The 23,177-nt window shown below is 40.6% G+C and overlaps 1 protein-coding gene across 7 annotated transcripts in view; it reads right to left on the bottom strand.

The window, feature by feature from the left end:
* vav2 (vav 2 guanine nucleotide exchange factor) overlaps positions 1 to 23,177 on the bottom strand; it is a 255,045-nt gene that overhangs the window by 174,934 nt on the left and 56,934 nt on the right. For all 7 annotated transcript variants that reach the window (XM_069932049.1, XM_069932061.1, XM_069932059.1 and 4 more), the window contains one exon: positions 14,763 to 14,879. In XM_069932049.1, the coding sequence (XP_069788150.1) occupies positions 14,763 to 14,879 (117 nt within the window). The remainder of the gene's footprint in view (positions 1 to 14,762; positions 14,880 to 23,177) is intronic.

The following is a 23,177-nucleotide window of genomic DNA, read 5'->3' as shown; positions in this document are numbered from 1 at the left end:
AGGCCCTCCCAGCCCACAAGCCCATGCTGCCCAATTACACCCAATTAACCTACAACCCTCGTATATTTTGAAGGGTGGGAGGAAACCCGCACAGGGAGAATGTACAAACTCCTCATAATCAGTGCCAAACTCGAACCCAGGTCATTGGTGCTGTAATAGCGTTGCACTAACTGCTACACTAACTATGTATAAATTTCAGCCCACAAATCTGTGCAACCCAATTTAAACTCCATTAACCTACACCCCTGGTATGTTTTGAATGGTTGGAAGAAACCAGAGCCCCAGAAAAAAAAACCCACACAGACATGGGAGAATATACAAACTCCTTACAGATAGCACAGGATTCGAACCTATGTCCAGACCAGATCGCTGCCACTGTAAAGACTTTGTGCTAACTGCTGTGACAAACATGTCTCCCTATGCTGCAGGGGTTTCCAGGATTATGACCCAATGACAGAGAAAGAACATGGATAAATGGCCCAGCAATTATGGCCTAGGACAGGGAAGGGAATTTGTAATTTGGTGTCATTCATTGTTGGATTTGGTGCCTGCCACTTCTCTTGTCCCCAATAAGTCTACGCAGAGGACGATCAAAACATGAAAGCCATCGCTGGAACACAAGCTTAGAGTTGGCAATCTGTGCCTGCGCTCTTCCCACATAACCTACAACTCAGGGCTGTGCAAAGCCACCTTCTCACGGTGACTTCAAATGAGAAAACAGCACTAACTTTGATGTTCATATACTGAAAAAAAACAATAGAAGAACCAAAAATATTTCCACTCACATCTCATTCATGCCACAATCCCAAGCCCAAAGCCAGTGAGGAATGGGGTGCATTATAGGTTGGTTAGATGAGACTCGGATCAGTATGGAAGGTGAGCTGGATGATTGGAAGATCAAGCAAGGAATCTAGAAAGTACTCATCATTAATTGTTATTGCTGAAGTGGAACACAATGGAAGCACTGTAATGGTGGAGCAGCAGGGGTGAGACTGCAATGCTACCAAGGATCCATCCTCTCTTTAGCTGCACTTACAAACATGTCTGCTCCTGTGTGAGCACAAAATATCCAATGTCATCACTTGGAAATTCCTCTCAATGACCTTCACGCGACAAAAATAATTGTAAACAAATGACTTGAAATTACACATTGCTTTTCATGTGATTTTGATCTGTGGAAATTGCCTCCCACAATTTCAACATCCACAGGAGTGACAATGATTCAAAAGTGGCTTTCAATTGTCTGAGGGTTATTTTGAGATACCGTTAGGAGCCTCATCTTTCCTCACCACAGAAAGCTGGAAGAGGAAAACTATGGTGGATGCAAAGCTGATTTTAGAGTAGGTTGCACAGAGCCACGCTATGTTATTCCCAGCCGTCTGCGCCCCCCAGTTATTAAATGCTCAGAGTTGCAACAGAGAAATTTTTTTCACCATATGAATGTCAACCAGTCAGCATCAGCTTCCCATCACTGGTTGGGATCAGACTTCTCTGGGTTGCGAGTGAAGGTTTGGAGTGAAGCCCAGAGAAATTCGGTCACCATCAGGGGCTCCACATCCTGTGCTCAGCTAAAGCTCATTGTTTCTCAGAGGACAGAAAGTGTTTTCAATTAAACACGCTGCAGTGAGATTACTGCATTAGACTCAGAGACCCGAGAGCTCTCAAACCCTTGCCAGCTACAATCGCTCCACACAGACCAATGCGGCCTCTCTCAGGCTCTCTCTGAAAGGAAACACCCTTCAGCAGCCCTGCACAACAGCTGGCTGAGGCTCTGAGAGCCAGAAACTTACTGCTCCTCCCACCAGAACTGGAAGCACATGAGCTGGCTCTGGGGAGAGAACATTAATGGATCCAACTGACCATTGTCTGAGAGGGAGAGAAAGGGGAAAATATATCGAGCAATGCATTCAGAAACTATGACTGATGATTCCCACAGAAACAGATGTCAAATTCTCCAACACTCCTTTACCTCAATGCAGTAAAGCAACTCCCACAGAGTGGGAGAATGCTACAGAGGAAGCTGACCCAATGACTATAGTTCAACATTCCATTCCAGCCTCAACTCGCGATAACAGAACTCTACAATGACAGAACCTCCAAACTTGCACACACCAAAGCCCATTCCTTACAAAATCATGCACTCAGTGCCACCTCATCACCACACTCACTGGGCTTGTGATCTAAAACGACACACTTTCTGACACATCTCACTGCACGAGGTGCAGACACCCCCAAACATGCAAACAGTGGGTTCACACAAGTATACTGAGTGTTATACGGCGAGCTCTCCACTGGCCACCATGACAGAGGTGCACCAAAGAAAAGGTACAAGGACTGCCTAAAGAAATCTCTTGGTGCCTGCCACATTGACCACCGCCAGTGGGCTGATATCGCCTCAAACCGTGCATCTTGGCGCCTCACAGTTTGGCGGGCAGCAACCTCCTTTGAAGAAGACCGCAGAGCCCACCTCACTGACAAAAGGCAAAGGAGGAAAAACCCAACACCCAACCCCAACCAACCAATTTTCCCCTGCAGCCGCTGCAACCGTGTCTGCCTGTCCCACATCGGACTTGTCAGCCACAAACGAGCCTGCAGCTGACGTGGACTTTTACCCCCTCCTTAAATCTTCGTCCGCGAAGCCAAGCCAAAGACTGAGTGTGTAATTACACCAATATTCTCATCACAGTACAAACATACATTGGTCTTGTATTCACCATCACAATTGACATAAAAAACTCTCCCTGATACCTTTCGTATAGGGGTGGTGATAGTGTGGTGAATCAGATTGAATTTTTCATGATTTCTCTCCAAATTTAAAAGCACGTTGCCCTGGATTTTATTAACATAAGCTCATATAAATTTCACAGCACAAAAACATGCCAGTTAGCACAAATTTCTTTCCAGCCATTTTCGTATCATCTTATCAGCATATCCTTCCATTCTTTTCCCCAATGTGTGCTTATCTAGCCTCTCCATTAACACATCTATGCTGTTTACCATAATTGCTCTCTGCAGTGCAAATTTCTACTTTACAGATATTGTCTGAGTAAAGAAAGTTTCTTCCAGGTTCCTTATTGCCTTAATTGGTGAATATCAATATATTTCACATTCTGTATTTGCATCCAAAACCTGCCCCAGTTCAAGGGAGCTGGCTGGAAACAACAGTTTTACATTGAACATCTGAAACTGCCTTTCAAATTTTTTTTCAAGTTTCTCCACCTCCTCTCACACCTGAGACCATCAAGTATGATCCCAGTTCTCCCTCTGCCACACCATTGAAGTCTGCCCCAAATCCCAGTTCCCCCTCTGCCACCCTATCATAGCCTGCTCCACACCCCTCATTATGCCAACTACCATCACCACACCACCTCCCACCCACTTATGCCCATCTCTTCTTTCCCTTTGCTAACCTCAACCTCACAAATTACATCTTATTACTGGTTGGAGATAACTCATTGGCTTCCAGCAGTTGTTACCTGTAAGCATTATGTGCTTGGAACGGGTCAGTATCTGTTCAACTGCACAGCGATTAGTCCGACAGCACGTCATACCACATTTTATAGCTCTTGATATTTAGCCTTGGAAAGTGTACTGAATAAAACATTGCATGGGCATGTCCAATTCAATTAGGAAATCAGACTTATTCACATTCACTAAATGCCAACTCAATCTGCAGAGAATGTTCTGCTGGTTAATACATCTGCCTTAAAAGTCAGAATGCACTGAGGATGATTCAAATATCATTGTATCTGTAGCCAAGACATCTGACTGCCTACCCAAACAAAGTGCCAGTTCAATCAACAATGGGGCCAAGGACATTAGTCAAACAACATCCTGTTATACCCGCTCATAAACAGTCGGACAACATCGTGACAACAGTTCAATTCAGGATTGGTGAGTGTCTGTTATGGGGACATGAACAAGGGAGAAAGGAAATCCCTTGGAGGCTAAAGAACAACCTGAAACAAGTTCTTCGGATCATGAGAGACATTCACAAGTAGACAGTCAGATTCTTTACCTCAGAGTAAAAGCATCCACAACAGAGGACATGTGCTTGAGGGAATCACGTGATGGAGTAGTGGCCAGTAGGGTAAAACCAGCCCTCTCCAGAAAAAAAGAAAAAAAGTGAAAAAAAGACAAAGTTCAACAAATATAAAATATAAGAAAAAGTTGCAAAGGGAAAGAAGATGGCGCCCAAGAAGGAAAACGTAAAAACAACGGGAAAAAAGTAAAGTCACCGAAAAAGAAAGAAGGTGGCCTCACCTGCATGAAGGAACAGGGAGCCGTGGTGGTGAAGAATGTCCGTTCTCCGAGGTTGGTGCAGGCCCTGCGGAGTCACGACCCCCTGACTTCTGCTCTGCAAAAATGGCTCTCTGAGCCAAACAAAAGAGCATAACTGCGCATGCGCAAGGAGTTGCGCATGAGCAGTGCGCAATCAAAGGTAAAAGAAAACACCGACAGGAGGGGGGCTCAGCCGAGGAGCGGACAACCACGGCGCGACCAGCTGAGGGACGCCCGACGCCAGAGCTCTCAGCTGGAAGATGAAGAAGGTGGCAGGAGAGGGAGCGAGATACCAGTCGAGAAAGAAAGTCGACGGGGTGAACGGCAAGAGGAGCAGCAGCAGGAGGCCCGACAGATGAGCAGCCCGACAGATGAGCAGCCCTGAAGGGGTGGACCAACAGCAAGAAGAAGCCCGACAAAGTGATACAAGCAACTCATCAGGAAAATCAGAAGAGACACAGATAAAAAGAAGAGAAGAAGAAGACACAAACACAGGTACAGACACAGAAGAAGAAGACCAAGATCTTCACAGAGAAATAGAAGGTAAAACAGGTGGACAGAATACAGATAAAGCTTTTTTAGAAGAACAAATGAGAGCATTAAAAAAATGGTTGTCATTTGAATTCAGTGCAATTAAAAGAAAAATGAAAAGATCAGAAGATAAAATGCAAAGATTAGAACTAGTCATGACGGAAATAGGGAAAAGAGTAGAAAATGTGGAAGAACAAGAAACGGCTGTAGAAATGAAAGCAAATGACTTGAGAGGAAAATTGGAAGAAAATGACAAAAAAAATTAAAGAGACACAAAGAGTTGTTATCTCAGAAAATTAATATGTTGGAAAATTATAGTAGGGAAGCAACATAAAAATAGTGGGCCTGAAGGAGGGTGAAGAAGGCACAGACATGAAGGAATTTATAAAAGGATGGATCCCGAATGCCCTGGGAACGACAGAAATGCAGGAGGAAATGGAATAAGAAAGGGCACACAGAACACTAGCTCCGAAACCACAGGCATATCAAAAACCAAGATCCATCTTACTAAAATTTTTGAGATACACAACAAGAGAAAATATACTGGAACGGGCAAGGAATAAAATTAGAGAAGATAATAAACCATTGGAATACAAGGGTCAAAATATATTTTTTCACCCAGACATAAGTTTTGAACTCTTAAAGAAGAGGAGGGAGTTTAATACAGCAAAATCGATCCGATGGAAAAAAGGATATAAATGCATGTTAAGATCCAGCTGTGCTTAAAATATTTACACCCGGGGAGCAAAACAGACTGTTCTTGGATCCAGAGGAAGCACAAGAATTCACATAGCATTTGCAGAACAGAAGGAAAGATGAAGAGCTGTAATAAGAATAAAGATCGGCGATAAAGTATATATAAAGATATAAAAACAATGTACATGTAAAGAACTAAAGAGGGATAAGAGAAGGGAAGGAAGGAAGGGGTAAAAAAAAGGGAGAGCTTTGTTATATGTGTAAAAAAAGTGTTTTCTGGCGGGGAGGTTGGGGGGGGGGAAGAGAATAACCGTCACTGCGAAATAAGTTGACGCTTGCGAACAAGATAGCAATCCAAATGGAAAGGGGAGTTGTGGTTGCCCAGTAAGGGATAAGGGGCAACTCAGAGAGGGGGGGGGGGCATTTGGGGTTAAGTTAATATTGGGTGTGGGAATTGTTGGAGTATTTTATGTTTTAAATGTGTTGTCATACATTGAGTTTAAAAAAGGGAAAACTGAGAGATGAAAATGGGGAAAAGGGGGATGGTGGTGGTGAGAAAGCGGAAATGAAGTGTAACTAAGATATAAGATGGCCATGTTGAATTTATATATAGCCAAATTTATGGTTAAATCAATGTAGGAAATGAAACTTATGGATATATGAAGGAGGCAGCACCCAAGACAGAAGAAATATTCATATTATTTGAGTAGGCATAAAACATACTCAAGAATTTATATGTTTTTGTTGTCAGCCCATATTCAAGCGAGAGTTAGGAAAACTGAGTATAAAGCTAGACATATTTCTTTTTCTTTGGCTTGGGTTCGCGGACGAAGATTTATGGAGGGGGTAAATGTCCACGTCAGCTACAGGCTCGTTTGTGGCTGACAAGTCCGATGCGGGACAGACAGACACGGTTGCAGGGGAAAATTGGTTGGTTGTGGTTGGGTGTTGGGTTTTTCCTCCTTTGCCTTTTGTCAGTGAGGTGGGCTCTGCGGTCTTCTTTAAAGGAGGTTGCTGCCCGCCAAACTGTGAGGCGCCAAGATGCACGGTTTGAGGCGATATCAGCCCACTGGCGGTAGTCAATGTGGCAGACACCAAGAGATTTCTTTAGGGGTTTCTACGAGGCTCTAAAGGCTGTGTACGGCCCCTCACCCCAAGTCCAAAGCCCGCTGCGCAGCTCAGACGGCAAAGTCTTCTTCAGCGACAAGATCTCCATCCTCAACCGATGGTCAGAACACTTCCAATCTCTTTTCAGTGCCAACCGCTCAGTCCAAGATTCCGCCCTGCTCCAGCTCCCTCAACAGCCCCTAAGGCTAGAGCTGGATGAGGTCCTCACCCAGGATGAGACATATAAGGCAATCGAACAACTGAAAAGTGGCAAAGCAGCAGGTATGGATGGAATCCCCCCAGAGCCAAAACTCTGCATGTCAAACTGCATGAGTTTTTCAAGCTTTGTTGGGACCAAGGAAAACTGCCTCAGGACCTCCGTGATGCCACCATCATCACCCTATACAAAAACAAGGCGAGAAATCAGACTGCTCAAACTACAGGGGAATCACGCTGCTCTCCATTGCAGGCAAAATCTTCGCTAGGATTCTCCTAAATAGAATAATACCTAGTGTCGCCGAGAATATTCTCCCAGAATCACAGTGCGGCTTTCGCGCAAACAGAGGAACTACTGACATGGTCTTTGCCCTCAGACAGCTCCAAGAAAAGTGCAGAGAACAAAACAAAGGATTCTACATCACCTTTGTTGACCTCACCAAAGCCTTCGACACTGTGAGCAGGAAAGGGCTTTGGCAAATACTAGAGCGCATCGGATGCCCCCCAAAGTTCCTCAACATGGTTATCCAACTGCACGAAAACCAACAAGGTTGGGTCAGATACAGCAATGAGCTAGACATATAGATGGAGCTTAAACATGTTACTTTAAAGGCAGGAATTTAGAGAGTTTATTGAATGCCAAATTAAAACATATTTTGAAATAAACACGAATCAGTGAAAGACAAATTTATATTATGGGACGCAATGAAAGCCTTCATTAGAGGGCAGATAATAAGTTATATAACTAAGATGAAAAATGACTACAATCGGGAAATAGAGCAGTTGGAAAGGGAGATAGTAATTACTGAAAAGGAACTAGTAAAAAGGGATGATATAACGAAAAAGAGAGAATTGGCGGACAAAAAAAAAATACGAAACATTACAAATGTACAAGGTGGACAAGAACATAATGAAAATAGAACAAAATGATTACAAACTGGGAGAAAAAACATAAAATATTAGCCTGGCAACTTAAAAAAGAACAAGCTAAAAGAACTGTATTGGCATCCAGGAAAAAGGACAAACAAATTACATATAACCCAATAGAGATTAATGAAAATTTTAAGGAATATTATGAACAATTATATCAAACTGAGAAGGAGGGGAAAGATGATAAAATAGAAGAGTTTTTAGCTAAATTTGAACTGCCGAAATTGCAAGAGGAACAAAAGAAACTGATAAAACCATTTGAAATAGAGGAAGTACAGGATATATTAAAAAAGTTGCCGAACAATAAAACGCCAGGAGAAGATGGATTCCCAATAGAATTTTATAAAACATTTAAAGAGTTAGTAATTCCTCCTCTCCTGGAAGTAATGAACCAGATAGAAGAAACACAAAACTTGCCAGATTCATGTAAGACAGCAATAATTACAGTCATACCAAAGACGGGGAAGGATCCATTAACACCAGCATCAAATAGACCAAAATCTCTACTTAACTCAGATTATAAGATAATAGCAAAATTATTAGCAAAAAGATTGGCCAATTGTGTACCAAAAATAGTAAAACAAGATCAAACTGGATTTATTAAGAAAAGACGAACAGCGGATAATGTCTGTAAACTTATTAATCTAATTCATGCAGTTCAAGGAAATAAGAAGCCAACAGTGGCTGTTGCTTTAGACGCAGAAAAAGCCTTTGACAGAATAGAATGGAACTATTTATTTAAAGTATTACAGAGGTTCAATCTACCAGAAAAAAATATATTAATTGGATTAAAGCATTGTATAATGGACCGTTGGCAAAGATAACAGTAAATGGATATGTATCGAGCCAAGTTAAATTAAGTAGATCAATGAAACAGGGATGTCCATTATCCCCTCACTGTTTGCCTTAACAATAGAACCATTGGTAGAACTGATAAGAATAGAAAATAAAATAAAAGGGATGAAAATAAAGGAGAAGGAGTATAAAATCAGTTTATTTGCAGATGACATCATAGTATACTTAACAGAACAAGAAATATCAATAAAAGAATTACATAAGAAATTGAAGGAGTATGGAGAAATATCAGGGTACACGATCAACACAAATAAAAGTGAAGTGATGCCAATGAGTAACGTGGATTACACAGCATTTAAAAAAGAATCACCATTTAAATGGCAAGCACAAGCAATCCGACACCTAGGGATCAGGTTAGATAATAACTTAAGCCACTTGTACAAACTAAATTATCAGCCACTAATAAAGAAATTGCAGGAAGACTTAGAACATTGGAAAGAATTACTGCTAACCTTGATAGGGAGGGTAAATTGCATTAAAATGAATGTTTTCCCAAGGATACAATACTTATTTCAATCGTTGCCAGTTCCCTTAACAGAGAAATTCTTTAATGAACTAAAGAGAGTAATAAGGAAATTCTTGTGGAATGGAGGAAAAGCAAGGGTAGCGTTAGATAAATTAACAGAGAGGTACAACCAAGGTGGTTAGCAGATACCAAACTTTAAAAAATTATTATAGAGCTGCACAATTAAAGAATTTATCAGATTTTTACCAGACTGGACTAAGATAGAACTAGATAAAATAGGGAAGAAGGTGTTGGGAGCATATACTTTATATTGGCAACATATACTATATATTGGGAATGTATACTTTATAAGTGGGATGAAAAGCTGGTGCAATATAAAAGCTCACCTGTATTGCATCATTTACTTAATATATGGAAGAAGATCCACTTAGAAAGGAAAAAAAATGAATTACCAAATACCAAAATTGTTATTGACACAAAACCCACTAATCCCTTTTACAATAGATAACATTTCCTTTAGAGAATGGGAGAGAAAAGGAATTAAAAGAATAGAAAATTGTTTTTTGGGAAATAATTTATTAACATTTGAACAGTTGAATTACAAATATGGAGTAACTCATGGTATAATGTTTGCATATCATCAACTGAAAGCTTATTTAAAGGATAAATTGGGAAACAGACTGAGATTACCAGAAGGAATCAGCTTTGAATATGTGATTACAGACACAATGATAATTAAAAGATTTATAACGAACATGTACATTAAGCTGCAAGATAAGGAAAATGATGAAATAAGCTATAAACCTAAACATAAGTGGGAAAAAGATTTAAACATAAAGATAAAAAAATGAAGCATGGGAAAAGTTATGTTCTGGAACTATGAAGGATACAATAAACACAAGGTTACGCATGATACAATATAATTGGTTACACAGGTAAATCACGCCTCAAAAGTTAAAAGAATGGGATCCAACATTATCAGATAGATGTTTTCACTGTAAGAAGGTAATGGGAACAACAGTACATGCAATTTGGGCATATGAGAAAGTGAAAAAGTTTTGGGAAGATCTCAATCAAATATTAAATAAAATCACAAAAAGCAACATTGCAAAAATTCCAGAGATCTTTCTTCTAAGTAACATAAGAAGTAAGGAATTAGGCCTCAAATTGGATAAAGCACAAAAAATATTTATTATGATAGCCTTAGCAGAAGCAAAAAAATGTTTAATGTTAACTTGGAAAATGGAAGAGAGCCTGAGAATACAGCAATGGTACATGGAAATTAATAAATGTATTCCATTGGAAAAAATAACATAATTTAAAAAATAAAGTCACATTATTTGAACAAATTTGGGAACCATACATAGAACATACAGAGAGGGCTTGCCTCGGACCTCCACCCCTTAAAATGAAAAGAAGACAAATGACTTGATTCAGTGTGTAAAAGTAGATGACACATTTTTCTTGTTTATTTTTCATTGTGTGAAGACATTGATTTATGGTTTTATTGTATTGTATATGTTGAATATTTATTGGTTTTGGAGGGGGGTGGGAAGGGGGGAGGGAGGGTAGGGGGGAAAAAAGGAAGAAAATGCCACTCTGTACATTTAATGAGAAACGTTTGTATATATTTTGGTTGATATGGTTCACAGTGTGAAAAATTTTTTAAAAATTTAAAAAAGAGGACATGTGCTTACGGTGGGGGAGGGGAGCATTTAAGGGAGATGTTCAGGTCTATTTTTTTTAAACAGAGAGCTGCAAGTATCTGGAATCAGCTACCAGGAGCAGCAGTGAAAGCAGATATGATTGTAGCAACATCCCTTCAGTCAGACACAAGATCATGATAGGGATGGAGGTATATTTATCATGTGGAAAAATCCAATTTTTAGACATCATGTTCAGCACAGGCCTGTTCCTGTGCTGTACTGATCTATGAAGCTGCTCATCCCAGCTCAAATCATCCTTTCAACTCTGTGACCCTTGAATCCAAAGCAGGCATCAAATTCATTGCCTCTTCCTCCCTTTCTCAGCTTCACACCATCCAAATAGCAAAGGAACTATTTAATTTACGAAAGTCATCAAAGGATTAAAGCCAAGCAGCCCATGCCAGAGATCATCGTTCCCAGGGGCACAGAAAGATGTCAAGAGGAGAATGAATGGCTAACAGAGAATGCAACCATCCTGTCAACTCATTGCCTCAGAAAACATTAAAACAATGATAATGAGTTGATTGTTAAATACACAAATGCATTGTACAAACCACACTAAGTGATAGTTTTCCCTGAATCCATTGGTACAGAGCAAGGCAAGTGCTGCTCCTCACAGAAATAAACCTTCGGTAACAAGGGGTCATCAATAAGCATACCATGAGGGCAGTGAATAGGGCAGAAGGTACACAAATAGACACACTGTGTAGCTAGATAATGAGTCAGGATAAGCAATCAATAGGGGAAAAGTGCACAGCTGTGGATACATCGTGTTTTGGGACGACAGGAAGGTAGGAAGAAGGGGTGGGTAACTGCTGGTTTAAAATGAAATTCAATTTGGGAGAGAGGAGACATTGGATCAGAAGATATGGAATTCCTATGGATTCTACATCTTCTGATGGGAGTTGTATACATGTCTCCAAACAGTAGCCTGGATGTAGCATGCGAACTACAGAGGGAGATGGAGAAGGCATGCAAAAGGGTAATGTTGCAATAGTCATGGGGGATTTCAATATGCACGTTGATTGGGAACACCAGGTTGGTAATCGATGCCAAGAAAAGGAATTTACCGAATGCCCGCTCGTAGCTGAGCCGACCATAGAAATGGCAATTCTGGGTTGGGTATTGTGTAATGAGAGGTGAGCCCACCTCACTGTCAAAAGACAAAGGAGGAAAAACCCAACACCCAACCCCAACCAACCAATTTTCCCTTGCAACCGTGTCTGCCTGTCCCGCATCGGACTTGTCAGCCACCAACGAGCCTGCAGCTGACGTGGACATTACCCCTCCATAAACCTTCGTCCGCGAAGCCAAGCCAAAGAAGAAGATTGTGTAATGAACCAGAGTTGATAAGGGAGCTGAAGGTAAGAGAACTCAAAGGAGCCAGAGATGATAATATGATAGAATTCACCCTGAGGTCTGAGAGGGAGAAAGTAAAATCAGAGGTGTCAGTGTACCAGTGGGACTACAGAAGTATGAGAGAGGAACGGGCAATAGTTCATTGGAAAGGCACACTCGCAGGAAGGACAGCAGAGCAACAATGGCTGGAGTTTCTGCGAGAAATAAGGAAAGTGTAGGACAGGTGAATTCCAAAAAAGAAACAATTGATTGGAAAAATGACACAACCGTGGCTGACAAGAGAAGTTAAAAGCCAAAGTAAAAGCTAAAAGGGCATACCAGGAAGCAAAAATTAGTGGAAAGGGAAGCTTTAAAAGTGAAAAGAAGATCATTAGAGAAAGATAAACTTTTAAAATTTACATTTATTTTTAAATTGAGACAGGCCCTTTTGGCCCCCGACCCTTTGCCACCCAATTATATCCAATTGACCAACCCTGGTACTTTTCTGAGTGGTAGGAGAAAACCAGGGCACCCAGAGGTAACCCATGCAGACACAGGGAAAATGTATAAACTCCTTATAGACAGTGCGGGATTCGAACCCAAGTTGCTGGCTCTGTAACAGCATTGCACTAATAACCTCGCTAACTGTGCTGCCCTAACATATATTTTTAAATTGAAGCATGCTGTCCAATTACACCCAAATTAACATACAACAGTATATTTTGGAAGGTGGGAGGAAACCGGAACATCCAGGGAAAACCCAAGCAGACACGGGGAGAACATACAAACTCCTTACAGACAGTGTCGGATTAGAACCCAAGTCGCTGGCACTGTAACAGTGTCGCGCTAACCACTGCACTAACCGTGCCTTCCACTTAAAAGGAGGCTAGCAAATAATATCAAAAAGGATACCAAAATCTTTTTTTAAGTGTTCAAAAGTTTAAAAAAAGAGACAAGACTCGGTACAAGACCAATAGAAAAATAATTCTGGAGAAATCGTAAGGGAGACAAGGAGATGGCAGAGAAACTGAATGAGTATTTTGCATCAGTCTTCATTGTAGAAGATATTTGCTGTATCCTGGAGTGTCAGGGAGAGAGGTAGGTGCAATCATGATCAGGAGAAAGAAGGTGCTTAAGAAGCTAAAAGGCTGAAGAGTGGACAAGTCTCCTGGACAAGGTGGAATGCACCCTTGGACTCTGAAAGAAGTAGCAAAAAAAGATTGTGGAGGCATTAGTAGTGAGCTTCCAAGAATCAATTGATTCTGGCATGGTTCTGGAGGACTGGAAAATTGCAAAGGTCACTCTGATATTTAAAAAGGGAGGGAGGCAGCAGAAAGGAAATAATACTTGTTAGCCTAACATAAGTGGTTGGTAGGTGTTGGAGTCGATTGTCAAGTATGAGGTTGGAGAGTATTTGGGAAGTACATGACAAGATAGGCAAAAGTTAGCATGGTTTTCTGAAGGGAAATTTTTTCAAGAAAAACCTACTGCCATTTTTTGTGGAAACTGTAAGCAGGCTTAGACAAAGGAGATGCATTGGATGTTGTATATTTGAACTTTCAAAATGCCTTCAACAAGGTGTTGCACATGAGGCTTAACAAGATGAGAACCAATGGAATTTCAGGAAAGATACTAGCATGGATAGAGCATTGGCTGATGGGCAGGAAACAGGGAGTCAGAATAAAGAACCTTATTCTGGTTGGCTACCGGTTACCAGTGGTGTTCCACAGGGGTCAGTGTTAGGGCCACTTCTATTTGCGTTGCACATTAATGATTTGGATTGTGGAATAAATGGCTTTGTGATCAAGTTGTAGATGATACAAAAATAAGTGGAGGGGCAGATAGTGAGGAGAAAATGAAGAGGTTGAAGAGAGATAGATTAGAAGAATGGGCAAAGCGGAGGCCAATGAAGTACAATGTTGGAAAGTGTATGGTCATGAAGTTTGGTGGAAGGAGTAAAAGGGCAGTATATTATTTGGATAGGGAAAAATTCAAAATTTGGAGGTGAAAAGTGACTTGGGAGTCCTCGAACAGAATACCCTAAAAAGTTAACCTCCAGGTTGAGTCAGTGGTGAAGGCAGTGAGTATAATGTTGGCATTCATAGCTAGAGGAACAGAGATGTGATGTTGAGGCTTTAAAAGGCACCGGTGAGGCCTCACTTGGAGTACATGATAGAGTTTTGGGCTCTTTGTTTAACAAAGAATGTGCTGGTAATGGAGAGGACTCAGAGAAGATTCACAAGAAAGATTCCTGGAATTAAGGCTATTGCTGATTCAGGTGGCTGTGGAAGCTAAGTCATTAGGTATATTTAAGGCAGAGATTGATAGCTATTTGAACAGCCAGGATACCACAAGTTATGGGGAGAAGGCAGGGGAATGGGGCTGTGGGAGAATAGATCAGCTCATGATGGAATGGCAGAGCAGACTCAACAGACCAAATGGCCTACTTCTGCTCCTGTATCTTACCGCCTTGTGATGTTATTATGAGAGCATAGGATTGTCATATTTGATTGCCACAAGGTTCACAAGCTCTGCTCATCCAAAGAGTTTCAACAGAAAGCAAAGATCTCTGGCGTACATAAATATTTCACATCTCATTCTCATTTAACACTCAATCGTAGATAAGAGTTACGTACCTTCCCAAAGTCTCTCACATCGAACAGGTCAAATGGGTCGAAGAGCTCACTGTTCCTCAATGTAAATTTGTCATGACAAACTTTCAAGAAGGTTCGGATGTTCTTCAGGCACAAAAACTGCAATCAGAAGAAACAACGTTCAGGATGCATTGATTACTCAGACCATTACTGCAAAGATGGATCATAACCTTAGACACTAAGTTATACCTGTGGCCAGGAAGTCCATGGGTGAGGGAGAGCAGGATTTTTGGACCCAAGGGGAAAACTCAGGCACAAGTGTTGTACTGAGGTTCAGGGGAGTACCATATGCTGTTGTCCCCCACAATTACTTTTCTCCCTCTATCCAGCAATTGCTAAACTGAGATCAGGAGCAGGATATCGGATTGATTTCCCCTCAAAACAGGATCATTTTTCCCTGCCCTGACTCTAAAATAACTCAGCTTACATTCTCCAGTATAGAAACCAAGGTCCTCCTGGTCATATGCCTCAGCACTGTAACAGCAATGTTTCTATCACTCATGTACCACTTGCAATAGATTAACCTTTCCAAATAAATCTATGTTACATCAATGTGAACTAGCAATATTAAAAGAGTAATTTTTTGGTATATAATATCCAAAATCCATTTGATCAACTAATAAAATTGTTAATCGTGCTATGACAAAGGTTAGCAAGAATATGAAGGCAATTCAAACTATAACAAAGGGCTTTTTTATCTCTTCAATCTTAAAGAGAACAATGATGCCATTGACATGGAGCAGGGCAAACAGCAGCCAGTTAGACCGTACAACAAAAGGAAACTACTGGCTAAATTAAAATGAGGAATGCTCTGTTCCTGATGCTGAACGAAGATTATTTGGTGATGGTCATGAAGTAAGTAGATTCACCGTCCGTAGACCTCCACGAGGTGCAGTAAGTTTTTTGTGGACAGAGGGTAGCGTAGCACGGTTCATGTGGTTAGTATAATGCTATTGCAGCACCAGCAAACTGTGTTCAAATCCAGCACTGTCTGTAGACATGTTCTCCTCCTGCCTGTGTGGGTTTCCTCTGGGTGCTCCGATTCCTCCCACATTTCAAAGTTGCATGGGGTTTATAAGTTAACTCTTCACATGGATGTATTTAGGTGGCAAGGGCTTATGGGCCAGAAGGGCTTGTTACAATAATGTATCTCCAAATTTTAAAAATACATTAAAAAATTGTACTTATTGTTCAAACTTCTGCTGAAGGTGCAGTTAAAAGTTGTGGGGTGGGGGGGGGGGGGGGGTGAACCTGTACACTCAGTGACTGAGGTGCTACAATCCCCAGAATGAAAGATTGCATTGTGCACGAATGGGGTACAGGGCTCTGAGAAAGCCAGGAAAAGTCTAACCCCTCTCACGAGTCATTTTATTTCCCCACATAACCATCTGCTTGCAACGTTGCCAAGGGAGTACACATAGATCTATTTAGATTTCACAATGTGCAGGTGAAAGATCCCGATATCATCAGCTAAAAACACAGATGAATCCAGGACTGAAGAGTCAGTCTCAATAATTGACCATTAAACTAAAATATATTGATTTACGACTCCTAATCTAGATCATTGTTCAGTTTAGACTTGGGGAAGTTTTGGTGATATATTCTGTGAATTGTAGTCTGAAACATCCTATGGCATGTTCAATTAAAATCCTTCAGCAAGAGGGGAGAAATCAACAGGTGCACAGCTAGTCATAATGAAAAGAAACAAACATGAACAACGTTGTACAAAATCTAGAGAAAAATCATTTTAGTCATAACTCACTGAATTCTCCATCCAGTTTTAAAATTTGACGATGGAAAATTCAGATGATGAGCATAGCGGTCACGCCACTCCATGACATGCGCAATTATAGTGGAGGATCTTGGTGCATTAAACTATGCTTGTACCATCTTGTTTCAAACAGTGAGCAACTAATCTCTGGGACAAAGCAATTGAAGGGTGATGTCACTCTCAGAAGCTGTGTCTGCTCTTATGCTTTTGGTTGATTAAGTTTCATTACCTGGACCAGCTGTCTCTGTGCCCAAAGTATACTCGTGAGTTAATTGCTTTGGCAGATCCGAAAAGTTCAGCAAAATGTCATTCCTGAAGAATTCCTGATAGCATTCCAATACTATCTACATGTTGGCTGATGACACCACAGTTCTCAAATGGCAATGAGGAAAAGTACAGGAGGGATATAGAATGGTGCAACAACAACCTTGCACTCAACATCAACAAAACCAAGGAAATGATTGTGGACTTCAGAAGAAAAGAAGGGGAGAACAACCCAGTCCTCATTGAGGGCTCAGTAGTGGAGAGGGTAAAGAACTTCAAATTCCTAAGATGTCTCCATCTCAAAATAGTTTAATACCCATGACTTTGGGTAATAGAATCTTGGCTACCTGGTACCAACATTGTATCATATGTATTGAAGATTGTTATGATCAACAGAAGCAATTTAAAAATAAACATAATTGACCTAACAACACATTCTTCTGCCATCTCCAAATGCAATGTTTTTTGAGGGAAAAGTGAGGACCATTAATGGTCCTACCAATGTGCTGAGAGATAGAAATTCTAATTCAAAATGGGAATACAACCAAATTTACCTCTAATACATATGCTCTGATCCAAGATCAAAGCCCAAAATCTGGACTACATAGATTGAGGGGGAGATGGGAATCAGATTTGGGCATTGTAATCGATCCACAGTACTGATCAGATGTATGCGTACATAGTATGACCACCTTAATTAGTTCTAGATATAGACTGATTCATTATAATTTTCTGCACCAATAATATCTCACACAATAAAAGAAACATAAAAATAAACCAGAATTTTCTGATAGATGTTTTGGTATAAATGGTGGTACTTTTTTTTATATTCCACCTGGTTATGCACGAAATTAAGACCCTTTTGAATAGGATTGAGGGAAGTGTTGACAAAAATTGTGCTGGTGAACTTCCCTCTAGACCTAGAATTGTTTCTTCTGAGGAATTTGGCAGTTATAAAAGTTATCTTCTCCAGAAGTAAATCTAAATTTATTAAAATTCCGTTGTCAATAACCAGGAAATGTATAGCGGTAACATGGAAATCTGATTCCCTATTTCACATTGATCTTTGGAACATGGAAGTGCAAAGTTGTATTCCCCTTGAGAAGATTATTTATAGTCTTAGAAATAGATATAGTACGTTCATCAAAATTTGGTAAGCTCATTTAGATTACTTAAATTTCCAGATTGTATAATTTATCTTGACATTTGTCAATTAGTATACATGACTCTGAGATGTCGAACCTTGCTCCTGTTGCCTTTTGTTTTCTTTCTTTTTATTTCCCTCTATTCCCTGCTGTCCATCCCCTATTCTTTCAAATCTGGGGAGGGGGTGCTGGGAGATGAAGGATGCTCCTTTTTATTTTTTTTGGACCTTATGAATATTTTTATGATTTTATATTTAATATATTATTGTTATTATATTGAGTCCTATATTATGTATTTTCTTAAAACTTAAATAAAATACTAAAAAAAAAGAACTTCAAATTCCTGGGTGTCAACATCTCCAAGGATCTGTCCTGGAGCCTCCATGTTGATGCAATCACAAAGGAAGCTCACCAATGGCTATACTTTGTGAGGTGTCTGAGGGGATTCAGTACAGAAGAGGGGGATCAGAGGTGGAGAGGATGAGCAAATGTAGGTTCTTGGGAGTCTTTCCTGGAACCAACACACCAATGGCATCATGAAGAAAGCCTCTACTTCCTCAGGAGTTTGCGGAGGAGCTAGCGGAGTTGTTCAAGTGAACCGGTACGGACTTGAAGGGCCGACATTGCCTGCTTCCGTGCTGTAAATGGTTATATGGTTATATGTCACCGAAGACTCTCGTAAACTTCTACAGGTGTATCATGGAGAGCATTCTGGCTGGTTACATCACTGCATGGTGTGGATCCGCCAACTCTCAGGCCAAGAATAAACTCCAGAGGGTTGATAACTCACCCTGCCACATCACAGGCACCAGATTTCACTCCATTGAGGACATCTACATGAGGCGATGTCTTAAAAAAGCAGCCTCTGTCCTCAAAGACCCCAGCAACCCAAGCCGTGCCCTCTTCACTCTGCTACCATCGGGGAAAAAGGTACAAGAACCTAAAGACAAGCACTCAGCAGCACAAGGTCAGCTTCTTCTCCGATGCCATTAGATTCTTGAATAATAAATGAACTAAAGATGCTGGGTTATACTGTTATGTTTATTTTTTTAATAATAATGTTGTAAGATGGTTATATGAATGTTTGCACTATGACACTGACGCAAAAACACCAAATTTCATGACATGTTCTTGACAATAAATTCTGATTCTGAATTTATAATCCTTCTCCTGATCTATGTCAAATCCACTCCTGCACAATCATGGACTCTATTCCCTGCACCCCCCCACCACCCCCTCCCCCTCCCCCTCCACACCACCAATATTCCTTGAATAATATTATCAGAAAAAGGTGAAGTGTATTATATAAATCAAATCCAGTCAGCCTTCACAACATCCATCTGTGCAACAATAAACCTGTGCTCCAAAACTGGTTGCACTTTTGGTAATACATTGGCATCAATACCAGTGGTAAATGGAAATCAGGGCAACTTCAGTGAGGCTGAATCCCACCCCATCGATCTATTCTCTGTGGTAATGCTTCACCATCAACCTGTCCACCCATCCCAGATAGGGTTCCATCAGGACCCCTCTCTACTGCAAATTTCTATCACAGCCTCTGCTCAAGCATGGACAAAAGAGCTACATCCCAGGGCAGGGCAATAGGATTCTTTTTCATATGTATTATTGAACATGCAACAATCAGTACAGATCAGGTGAAAACTCTCCATTGATGGAGTTAATACTGAGCACAAAGGAAGATGAGTGCGGATGTGGTAAGCCATTGATCTCAGTTTATCATGATAAGGGCTCTTTAGGGCAATGTCCCTGGGCAAACCATTATCAGCTGCTTTATTAGTGACCTCTTTCCATCTTGTTAGAATTTTGCTGGAGCTTGGCTCCAACTAAAATAATTGAAGCAGTCTTTACTTGCATGCAGCACAACCCGGTCAACATTTAGGCATGGATTAATATAATTCTAATTAATATAATTCGTGCCTCAAATAAACTGGGCAACAATCATCCACAATGTTGTTTAAATAAGATGATCATCATTGTATCCCTCATTCATTTAGTTGCACAAATTAATGTATAGCAACTGGACCAATTATATAAAGAATGCACAAACATGAGCAGGCAGAGGCTCCATATTCTGAGATGGATGGCTCATATGATGATCAAAAGATTTCCACAATTTACCAGACACAAATTCAGTGGTAATACAAGTATCTCCATTCATCTGGATGAGTGCATCTCCAACAATGCAGAAAACAACATCCATAATAAAAGGCCCCTTATAGTCAGCAGCCAATCCAACACATTAATCATCACTCCAACGAACACACCATATCCTGTGGAGTGTTGTAGAACAAAGAGACTTAGGAATACAGATAGTTCCACGAAATTGTGGACGCAGGTAGACAAGTCCGTGAAGTTATTGGTCAAAACATGGGAGTGCAAGAGCAGAGATGTTATGACACAACCATACAAGAAATTGGTGAGACCACATTTGAAGTATTGCACTCAGTTAAGGTCACTCAGCTATAGGAAAAGCCCCTTTTACACTTGCAGGTGATCCCAGGAATCAAACAACAATCAGCTTTTAAAGTGCCAAGTGTGAAAGCAAAATCAGCTCAATCCAGCATCAGATGACAATATCTCACGCCGGGGATTGACGTACAATCCCCGGCATCTGCAGATGCAATCAGGCAAGAGTGAAATGGGTAATTGCATTGTGGGATTGAAATGACCCAAGTTTTTGCATGAGTGCAGAAGGAAAAGATTAAAATGAAGGCATAAGCTTTGCCATGGGAAAGTCACAGTGGGGGAAAGAGAGAGAGAGAGAGAGAGGAAATAAATTGCAATAAACAGGAATAGTGGACAATTTTTAAATAGTGTGGGAAAATTGGTAGTGCTATAGCCCACAATTTCTAAAGACCGTGGGAAAAAAAAGCAATGGCGGACCTGACTTTCCAGAATGCTGTGTGGCAGAGAAACCCCTCTTTGAATGCTCCTTGCATACAGCCAACCATACAGACCTTTCTCTGCCACATGGAATTCTGGGAGGGCAAGTCCACCATCGCTTTTTCCAATGGTATTTATAAATTGTACACGATAGTACTACCAAATTTCCACACTGTTTAAATTGTACGCGATAGTCCAACCAACTTTCCCACACTATACAAATTAAGCGTTATAAAACTACCTGTTTAAAAATTGTCTGCTATGGCTATTTCTTGCTTGCACTTTCCCATGGTCCCTTAGAAAGGTTTATATAGGTCGGCACAACAACAGGGGCTGAAGGGCTCATACTGTGCTGTACATAAAGTTTAATTATGTTAGAAATGTGCATGATTAATTTTGTTCTAATTTAAGATCATAATACATTGATCAGAATTTAGGGCAGTTCTACCATCTACCAGTAGAAGGTAGAACAGTCCTAACCCTGGGGATAGCTCCTTTCAAGTGTGAAAGCATTCAGTGTCCCAGTTAGGAGTGGTCAAGTGTGAAAACCCAAAGCCCCCATTCCTATCCTGGGACAATGAACAGCCAATTTAGTGGGATACAAGAGTGAGAGGGGCTAAAGATATCATTAAGTTGAAAAAGATACATCAGGACTAATATGCTTGAATTACAAGGAGAGGCTGGATTGGCTGGGATTTTTCTTCTTGTGGTATAGGTTGTAGAGGGGGGGGTTTTCTATAGGTTTATAGGTAAATAGAATATTACAGTACAGGCCCTTTGCCCACAATGTTGTGCCCACCCATATATACCTACCAAAAAAAATTTAACCTCTCCTACCTTATAACCCTCAATTTTTATTTCATCTATATGCCTAAGAGCCTCTTATATGGTATTTACACAGCCACTGCGTAATGGAAGATTTTTGCAAAATTCCCACAATGCAGGCTGTGTAAAAGAGTTTGGAACAGAAATGAATGGCTCATTCCCGTTCTGAAAATTTTCGTGCACAGCCCTAGACAAATTTGCGGGCTGCCTGCAGCCTAAATGGAACTGCAGATGGTCTCCAACAATCGGCTAATGAATACAATGTACATGATGACACGTTTAGCTCATGACATTGCAAACCTAAATGTGAAGCAAGGTGACATTGACTTTACAAGCAGCCGTCAACCACAATGTTGAAACACTGGAATAATGTTGGGATTCACAGGATCAATGGATCTAGAGCCATTTTGCTCTTCTGTCTTGGGGCTTTTTCAGAAGCAGGTGAATGATGTCACTGACGATGTTAACACAGTGAAGCCATGCGTCACACGTACGTTATAAGTCATAGGCAACGTTGACTCACATTCAGTCGACACAAGTACTGCACCTACTGTACTTTGTCTAAATACACTGCAATATCCGTACACAGGTCATTCTGTGTGAATGGCCACTCCAAAGGCAAGTGTGAAAACTGACCACAAAAAAATTATGGTTTTTTTTGTGTAAAAACCATAATAAATGCCCCAAATGTTTCATCCTCCACCAGCATCCCAGCAATGCATTCCAGGCACCTACAACTCTATGTAAAAAAAATTACCCCAGATGTCTCCTTTAAACTTTCCTCCCTTCACTTTGTACAGATGTTCTCTGAAGTTTGCCACTTCTACCTTAAGAAAAATGTGCTTGATGTCTACATTATCTATGCTTCTCAGAATCTTGTAGACCTTTACTGTAGTCCATGAGGGGCACGGGACAAACTGGTGACTCTCTGTCTGCCTTACAGTAGACAAAGGTTTAACAATTTCATGCATGTTACATTCTAAATGTAGTATTACTTGACAATAATGGAACCTTTACCAAGTCACCTCTCATCCGTCTTCATTCCAAAAAATTATAAAATCATTAGACATGGATAAGTTACATAGTCATAGTCTTTTTCTGAGGGTATGGGAATCTAAAACTGGAGGGTATGGAATCAAGGTAAGAAAGGAAAGGCTTTAAAGGCAATTTTTTTTAAAAAAAGATCAGGGGGAGGGAAAAAATACTGGACTCTATAAATTATATTGTGTGGCAAGAAAATGTTTTGTATTGTTTGTTTGCATGAGACTTTGAAAATAAAATGTTCAAAAAAGGCACCTCCTTTGCACAGAGTGGTGAATATGGGAAGCAAGCTATCAGAGGAAGTAGTAAAGATAGGTAAAATTATAATGTTGAAAGGACATTTAGACAGATACATATATAGGAAAAGTTTGGAGGAATATGCACTGAATGCAGGCAAATGGGCCTAGCTTGGGTAGGCAATTTGGTCAAGAATGACAAATTGGGCCA

Source organism: Narcine bancroftii, chromosome 1 (assembly GCF_036971445.1).
Source record: "Narcine bancroftii isolate sNarBan1 chromosome 1, sNarBan1.hap1, whole genome shotgun sequence".
Lineage (NCBI taxonomy): Eukaryota > Metazoa > Chordata > Chondrichthyes > Torpediniformes > Narcinidae > Narcine > Narcine bancroftii.
The sequence above is the reverse complement of the archived record's forward strand: the minus strand, read 5'-3'. Positions and strand labels throughout refer to the sequence as shown.